This window comes from Fistularia commersonii, chromosome 17 (assembly GCF_037954325.1).
Source record: "Fistularia commersonii isolate RoL2024-O1a breed Wild chromosome 17, RoL_Fcom_v1.0, whole genome shotgun sequence".
In the NCBI taxonomy this organism is placed as follows: domain Eukaryota; kingdom Metazoa; phylum Chordata; class Actinopteri; order Syngnathiformes; family Fistulariidae; genus Fistularia; species Fistularia commersonii.
The window spans coordinates 1806752-1815671 of NC_141300.1; the positions used below are offsets into that span (position 1 = coordinate 1806752).

General features: G+C 52.6%; 1 protein-coding gene across 1 annotated transcript; it reads left to right on the plus strand.

Moving 5' to 3' along the window:
• Nucleotides 1-143: 143 nt before the first annotated feature.
• fan1 (FANCD2 and FANCI associated nuclease 1) lies at nucleotides 144-8615 on the plus strand. The gene is made up of 13 exons (XM_086162995.1): nucleotides 144-1632; nucleotides 1713-1853; nucleotides 4010-4211; nucleotides 5934-6167; nucleotides 6264-6395; nucleotides 6643-6751; nucleotides 6914-7033; nucleotides 7101-7265; nucleotides 7336-7498; nucleotides 7578-7681; nucleotides 7750-7944; nucleotides 8042-8170; nucleotides 8239-8615. Exons 1-13 carry the CDS (start codon nucleotides 645-647, stop codon nucleotides 8374-8376), a joined length of 2820 nt encoding a protein of 939 aa, XP_086019121.1. The 5' UTR covers nucleotides 144-644; the 3' UTR covers nucleotides 8377-8615.
• Nucleotides 8616-8920: the final 305 nt, after the last annotated feature.

The following is an 8920-nucleotide window of genomic DNA, read 5'->3' on the forward strand; positions in this document are numbered from 1 at the left end:
CGCAGTCCCGCAAAACACGCACGGCGGAGGGGCTGGACGTGACGACTGCGCTAATTACACATTTTTTAAAATAAAAATAAGGTTTAACCAGGAACGGGGCTGCGGGCAAAGATGCAAATAACAACAACAACAACAACAACATAGTGTTTTATTTTGAAAAATAAATAAATCCTCACGGTCTACAATTATCGTTTGTGAAATAAAATTATACAGCTATAAAACGCATTCATTCACACATATATGTGCTGTATGAATATAAATACAGAGATACTCATATGTCACAGAAAATATAAAACCACGTCATAAAAAAATGTACGTGTGTTTATTTTCATTATTGATCGACGGGAGTGCGATCAGGCTCCCGATCGATGCGCTTGTGATCGATTGCTAATGCCTGCTACCTCCTGCCGCTAGCGCCTCACCGCCGCTCTGCTCTCCGTTGGTCAAGTCTAGAAGGCGGGTTTAGCGTGGATTACCGCTCTTGCATCTTCTCCCCGCATCCTCTCACACATTTTTTATAATTATTGTTATATTTTAAACGTGTTTGTGTCCGCTGACGTCCGGGACAAACGCCGCCTCCGGTGTTGCTAGGTTAGCATGGAGCTAGCGGTAAACAGCTAGCCACCGTCGCCGGGTGGGCGATCATGGCGGCGGAGGAGGAGAACCGGCGGGGGAGACTTTCTCTGTCCAGGCGGAGGAAGAGGGGCGCGGCGGCCGCGGGGTCCCCGGCCGGGGCCGCCAAGACGCCCCCCATCACGTCGTTCTTCGGGGGCCGGCAGCCGAGCACCGTGGCCTGCCCGCTCTGCGGACTTCCGGTTCCGAGGTCAAGGATCAACCGGCACATCGACCTGCAGTGTGAGAACTTCGAGAGGGACGGTCCCGGTGGCCCCTCGGGCGCGGGGTCACCCGGACGGGACCCCCAAAGGGCCCCGGATCCAAAGGGAGGAGAGGAGCCTCAGGAAACCAGAACCAGCCCTTACTTTGACAAGAATTCGCCACAGCAGGTCCCCCGGGAGGTCTGCAGCGGGACCGTGGTCAGGAAGCTGGACCTGGGGAGCCTCGCCTCCAAGTTATCCAGAAGATGCCGCCCCGCGGCCGAGAGGACGCCAAAGGGGGGTCGGGGGTCAGAGGCGAGTCCGGTACCGGAGATGGACCAGGCAGACTCGCTGGAAAGCTCACAGAAAGAGAACATGGTGGTGAGCAGCTCAGGGAATGGGGAAGACTGTGTGACGTTCACCGACCTGCCGGGTGCGGAGAACACGTCCGAACCGGGGGCCGGACCGGGGGCCGCCCTGAAGCCGCTCTCCTCCCCCTCCAAGCCATGGAAGAGACAAATAGAAGAGGAGGGTACTGCCGGGGCGGATGCATCCAGAAAGAAAGCCAAATTGTCAAGGAGCGATGGGGGCGCGGGGGAGGCAGAGGCATCGGAGACCCTCTCCGCATCTGCCGAGGACCTTCTTTCCAAGACCGGCGACGAGGATCCGCGGGGGGGCAGCCCTCCTCCGCAGAGGCTGCCCTACTACCTCCGTAACTTCCAGAGCGTCCTCCAGGCCGTCTTGGAGGAGGAGGACGACCGGGTGCTCTTCAGCCCGGAGGACATGTCGCACATCCACGCCTTCGAGAAGCTCTCAGGTAAGGAACCGTCACGTAGGGTAAGTTCAGCACGGAGACCTCCCGCCCCCCAGGACTGGAACCCCTGTCTGTCTCTTCAGTGGCGGGACAGAAGTTGTATGTCCGACTGTTCCAGAGGAAGCTGAAGTGGCTCCAGGTCAGTAAGCTGGACTATGAGGAGATCAGCAGGGACCTTGGGCCCGTGGCTCAGGAGCTGGTTGGAGCCGGTCTCCTCCGGACAGGTGGGTCATCTCACGCCACCGTCTCCTCCAAGCAGGAGAACAAGTGAGGACTTGGATCCGTTCTGACACACGCATACCTTTTTAGCTGCCAATAAAACCTTTCTTCTGGTGAACGAGGGCTGGGAGGGGGCTGTTCTGAGTGAGCGGTTGACGGGGTTTCTAATTTGGGATTGTCCATGTTCTCCTGCCAGGGTTCTCACCATGCTTTCATATCATTTTTTTTTTATAAGAAAAAGAATAAGAACAGCTTTATTTATCCCGAAGGAAATTGTTGTGCCAGAGTTACAAGAAAAACATAACAATAATAAATAATAGTAGAAAATTGTATAAACAGTAAAAAAAGGGGGAAAATAAGAAATACAAATAAACTATAAAGTGTCTTAAGTAACAAGTGAAGACTATAAAGTGTCTTAAGGTCTTAAGTACTAAGTGAAAGATAAGGAGTGCACAAGAGTATGAAAAAATATTATACATGTGGCTGTTATGAAGTGAAATATTGCACAGTTATGAACATATATACACATAAATTATTACAATTTACAGTAAGTGGGTGACATTTTTCTTGTTTTTTTATTTAAGGTTTAAGATTTTGAGATTCCCTGCGGCTGAAGGGAGAGGAATTAAAAAGTCTGATAGCCTCAGGTAGGAAAGACCTCCTGTGGCGTTCAGTGGAGCTTCTCGGTGGTATCAGTCTACGGCCGAAAGAGCTCTGACAGGACGTCAGTGTGGCACGCAGGGGGTGATGAACGTCGGCCAGGATGCTGAGTCCATCAGGGTACCATTTAAGAAAACATCCAACTGAGCAAAGATGGTTGAAGCAGATTCTAGCTAGAAGGTGGAATAGAGAATGGAAAGGAATAAGAAGAACTACATTTCATCACAAACGTGAACCTTGTGGTGCCGCCGCCATTGCAGTTCCCCTGTTCATAGACCAAAACGCTGGATTCGTCCAAATATTGACTATGTATTGATATATTGGCGCAAGACAATGAATGATTTTGCTAACAGTCGTACCTAAGAGAAAGTGATAACATGTTGGGTACGCCAGAGGGTGTGCGGCAGCTGCTGCAAAGGCCCGGTCCCCGAGGTTCGGGCACTTGTTTCTGGTGATGGAGGTCAAGAGGTTGGAGCCGGTGGAGGTGGAGATGGTCAGTGGGGTAGGAAGGGGCAAGGTTATAGTGGGGGAGGAGGAGGGGTTTGTACTGTACACGGTATCGGAGGTGGAGCTATTGGAGGATGGGGGTGATGTGGTCTCTGGAGTGGGTGGAAGTGAGTTACCGGGTTGCTTGTGGTTTTTATTAGTTTTACCAAAAAAAAAAAAACAAAAAAACACTATTATTATTTTGCCATTGAGGATGCTAGCAGGTGGAGTTCCCACTCCTGCGGCGGAGTGGGAACAGGAGGTGCGAAGACGGGTAAAGTCGATAAAGTCCAAGTGATGTCATTGATGTTGGGTTTCAAGGAAAAGATGGGAGTCCGTCGTGATGCCATGGTTGCACACTGAGGGCGAGGCAGAGACGATGTGTCTGATCTTTAAGGATGGAGGAGGCCCTGGCTGGAGGTAGAGATTCTGGCCCAGCTGTCTGTGATTATCTTGTGCTTTTTAAAGTGCCCAAGTTGTATCTCGGAATCTTTGTAAAACTGAGTTTGTTCACCTGGAAAACAAATTTTGTGTGAGACTGGAGTCCCTGAGCCTGGTGGCCTCTTTCTCCACGACTGCTGTTCATTGTTTATCTACCTCCTGTGGCGCTCTTGCCATTTATGGAAATCACGGTGTCGTCTGCATACAGTTATATGTTTGCATTGTCACAGACTGAAGGGAAAATTACTGTGGACGCGACGATTAATGGTTGGGTGATTTTCAGCTTGGCAGGGCAGGCGAAACCCCGCCCCGTCAGCGTCAGCTGTGATTGGCTTCGTAAATTTGAAAATATTTGATTGGATCTCAGAATCAATCGGATAATCAATATTGATCAGGATGTCGATGGTAAACCTAAAGAGAATAAGAATATAACCCCGCAAAGCAATCTGTATCTTCATATTCCTGTGTTTGACCAGAGATGGTGCCTGTCAGGAGAAGGCGAACCAAACACAGAACATCATCTCTTGTGTTTTTGTCCTTGTCTGAATTGTTCCATGTCGGGCGATCCTTGCAGAGGCTGACCTCCAGGAGCTAGGAGAGGCTCTGGATCTCCTGCCGGCGCCCGACCTCAGAGCTCTGGCAAAGACCTTTCACCTTGGAGCTTCTGGGACGCAGAAGCAGCATCTGGTGGAGGGTCTGCTCCGCTTGAGCAAGCAGAAGTCCTTCTTCTCTCCAACGTCGGCAAACAACAGCCTGGGAGCTGTCATTCTGAGGAGGTGAACATTCAGAACCTCCTGGTTGCAGCAGGACCGGGGCCAGTTCTGGGGGAGAGAACCTCCTCGGTGAGGGGGGCGTGGTGGGGCCTCACGGCCAGAAGATCCCAGGTTCTGATCCAGCTGGCTTCTCTCTGTGTGAGGTCTCCGTGTTCTCCCTCCTAGGTTCTCTCCGGGTTCTCTGTCTTCTGTCCAAAAAACAGTCAGGAGGTTCATCAACGACTGTCGTAGATGTGAATGACAGAATGAATGGTTGGATGATTGACAGGTTACCTCTCCAATTTAAGCCCCGCCTCCTGACCCAGTGTCTGCAGTGATTGGCTCCCGCTCGAAGATACCACCCTTAGTATCATTAAACGTGGGAAATGACGTTGGCGATGCAGGACACTTTAAATTCTGCTATTTCGATTGAAATAATATTTAACCTCTTTGTCAAGTGGTACTTACACAGTAATAACGTCATTGTCAGGGACTAATAACCGCGACGACTTTGTCGGCAAGTAGAAATTACACAGCATAGCCTCGTCTTCGAGTAGCAATGGCACACCGGTAACCTCGTCAACTAGTAATTACACAGTAATAACCGCATTGTCAGCTAGTAATTACACAGTAATAACTTGTCATCAAGTGAAATGGCAAAGTACCAACCTAGTTGTCGAGTGGTAATAACGCAGAAATAACCTCGTCATTGATTAGTAATGGCACAGTCGTAACAGCATTGACAACAAGTAATTACACAGTAATAACCTTGTTATCAAAGTAAGAATTTCATTGTCTGGGGAAATACATTTCCACACTGTACATATGACAATAAATGCTACGAATCGTTATCAATTAGTAATAACACAGTAGTAACCGTGTTGTCAAGTAGAAACGGCACAGTATCAACCTAGTTGGCAGGTAGTAATAACACAGTAGTAACCTTGGTGACAAGTAGTAATAACAGTGTAATAATCTAATTGTCAAATAGTAATAACACAGTAGTACCTAGTTGTCGAGTAATGATAACACAGTACCGTAATTTCTGGATTATTGAGTGCACCAGAATATAAGCCACAGTGGCAAAAAATAACCAAAACAATCTATGTGTACACATATAGGCCACACTTCTCTCGAAGCCGCAGGTGTCCACGTTGTAACATGACATATTTACACAGAAACATTTTATTAACTTTTAATTAAGTCCATATCAGTAACATCCACTGATAGGTACTGGAAGATTAATAGCAAATAACACAAGGAAAAGTCCATCCATCCATCCATCCATTTTCTATCCCTGCTTTGAACGGACTCAAAATTTCACGGTCATTTCATAGGTCCTATGTGACGAGGCTAAATGTTTTCGCGTTGTGAGGCTCATTAGCCCAAAATATCCATAAAGTAGCGACCGTTGTTTAAGCCGCAGTGTTAAAAGCGTGGGAACAAGTAGTGTCTTATAGTTCGGAAATATAGTAATAACCATGTTGCCAAGTAATAAGAAGACAGTATAACTGCTGTCAAGTGGTTATAACACAGTAATAACCCGTTGTCAAATAGTAATACACAGTAATAACCATGTTGTCGCGTAGTAAGACGACAATGTAACCATTGTTAAGTGGTAATAACACAGTACGGACCTTGTTGTCAAGGAGTAAGAAGACAATGTGACCGTTGTCAAGTGGTAATAACACAGTAATAACCTGTTGGCAAGTAGTAACACAGTAATACCCCCACGCTTCCCCTAAGGGTAAAGCAGCTGGCGGGTTCCTGTGTGTGTCTGAGTGGCGTTCCCCGGGCCGTCTTCTCCCGCGTCCTGCTCCTCTTCTCGCTGACGGACACCGTGGAGGAGGAGGAGGCGGCGTCCGGCGGGCAGAGCCAGCTCTACACCATCCTGCTGGTGAACTCGGGCCGCCTGGCTTTCCCGGACTACCAGGTGCAGCGCCAGGCCAAGGTGTTCCTGGACCGGGACGACCTGATCAGGTTGGGGAACACACACACACACACACACGCGCGTTGACAAGTGCATGTTTTGTGGCGGCAGGAGGTCAGTGAGGTGGGTGTCTCCATGGGCTTCAGGTACGAGGCCTCCGTGCGCGCCTTGCAGGAGGTGGCGGCGGCCATGCAGGCGGGTCGGTGGGAGGAGGCGCTGGAGCTTTACGGCGCCGCCAAGAACACGTGGAAAGACCTGAGGGAGAACCACGACTTTAGGTGAGGACGCCTGGAGATGATCTCCTGGGATGGTCTGTTCTTCTCCGTTTGGCTCAGTCAATGTGCTCGGTTTGAAAACGTCATGGGAAAGCAGATGCGGGCGGACTACAAGCCGCCCTGGAAAAAAACTACAATTGTGTCCTCCGATCGGGGAGAAACGATACGCAGAGGAGAGGTTCCCCCAGAGGAGGGTGGAGGTCTTCTTCGCAGCAGGACGACGGTCAAGTAAGATGTGGTGTGTGTGTAGTCACCAGGACCAGCTGCCCGTCTTCCTGCGCAGCTTCACGCCAGGCTGGGCCTACACCCGCATCCTGTCCAGGGGGGTGGAGATCTTGCAGAGGCTGCGCCGCTACCAGGTGAGCCGGAGCTCTTGGGTCATTACGAAGGACGAGATGTTCTTCAGAGTCCCAAGAGGCGCTGAACCCACGTTTGGGGGCTTGCGGCAGCGCACCTGGACAAATCACATATGGTCTCGGTGTTCCTGATTCTGAGTGTGGAACCCGTCCCTGTTCCTTCAGGAGGCGGTGGAGGAGCTTCGGCTCCTGCTCCGGCAGCAGATCTACTGCCCCGACAGCCGGGGGCGCTGGTGGGACCGACTGGCGCTGAACCTCCACCTGCACCTGAAGAAACCCGAGCAGGTAGGCGCCTTCCCCTCCGCCCCGCTCCTCTTTTTCGGCGAACCTTCTCACCTCCTCCTCCCCGCAGGCCATCGACGCCATCCGGGACGGGCTGGCGGACCCTCTGGTACGGACGGGCCACAAGCTGTCGCTCCACCAGAGGGCGGTCCGGATGCGGGAGTCCTCCGGTTGTCGGAGGCTCCGCCTGAAGCTGCAGGACCTCCCCGGCTTCCAGGTCAACGACGTCAAACACGTGAGTCTACCTTTGATGGACCCGTCTGTGGTCCACAGCAGAAGACCGGACCCGCGTGTCCTCTGGGCAGGTGACCATCCGAGGACAGCTGTTCCCTCATGAGGGCGGCACCGGGAAGAACCGCTTCCTCATCCCGGCGGGCGGAGGAGGAGCCGATGGAGATGGAGCAGCGGTCATCTGCTCCGTGGAGGAGCTTTCTCTGGCACATTACCGCCAGCAGGGCTTCGACCAGGGTGAGCGACACACACACACACACACACACACACACACGCGCGCTTCTGGAGGTCATCGCTCAATCTTTGTACTCCTTAGGGATCCACGGCGAGGGCTCCACCTTCTCCACCCTCTTTGCTCTGCTGCTGTGGGACGTGATTTTCATGGAGGGGATTCCAGATGTTTTCCGTAACCCCTACCAGGTAGGAGGACGGCCAAACAATCCTTCCGTCCTTCACGGACGCTCTGACGCTTCCTTCCGCCTTCGCAGACGTGTCCTCTGGACCTCCACACCGACTGCTTCTACGAGAACCGGAGGGAGGCGGTGGACGCCCGGGTAGAGCTACTGTCCGGCTCCTCGGTGGAGGACCTGCGGTCCATGCTGGAGGAGGTGTGGACGGCGCATCAGGGCCAGGTCTGCTCCTGCATCTCCTGGGAGCGCTTCTCCTCCCTTGGGCAGGCCCAGGTCGGTACTCCCTCACGAGGATCTTCTCCTCCCGTGTCCGGCTGCCTCCTCGCGCCCGGAGGTTCAGCGTATCTTCTCTGGTTGTCCTCCACAACAGTCCCTGGTGGCGTGCATGGGCGGAGCCTTCCTGGCCGGGGTGGTGGCTCGGATGGCGAAGGACTACAGGCACGGCCGAGGAGGTCTGCCCGACCTGGTGGTGTGGAGCACCACGGACAACACCTACAAGGTGAGGAGGTTCCTTCACCCGCGCGAGGCGGTCTGGTAACCCTGACGGCGTGCGCATCGTTTCTCCAGCTGGTGGAGGTGAAGGGACCCAACGACCGATTGTCCCAGAAGCAACAGATCTGGCTGGACGAGCTGCAGAAGCTGGGGGCCGACGTGGAGGTGTGCCACGTGGAGGCCACGGGCGCCAGAGGACCTCGTCTGGAGTGACCAGGACTCGCTGCCGATGACAAAATGGATCCATGAAGGCCACGTGACCCACGGCGTCCCGCCCACCCCTCCCCCGGCGACACCGCCTCCTCCACGTTCTCCAGTTGCCAGGCAACAAACGCTCGCATTCAGTCTATTTACGCGTGAGACGTGGCGTCGGAGCCATTAGCAATTAGCGATTATTGATTATCGCCCCTGTCCGGATTGGATTTGTAAATAAAAATAAAGGATAAATAAAATGTTGTTTTGTTTTTTTTTTTGTTTGTTTTTTTAACCATAAAGCTCCTCCTCCTCCATCCCAGAGGATCCACCTTGCTCGGGTTGCGTGAAGGCGCGTCCATGACAGTCCGTCTTAATTTCAAGCCGCGGATCATGGACGCGCTTGGGGAGAGTGGAGGGGGGGGGGACGCCAGCTGCCGTTGCGTCTGACGTCACGGCGCAGGAGAGGAGGCGGTGGAAGGAAGCCGCAATAAACACATAACAGGACGTCTGCGCATGAGCGGTGCGGATGAGCCGCTCATCTCGCAGCGAAAAGATCCGCTCG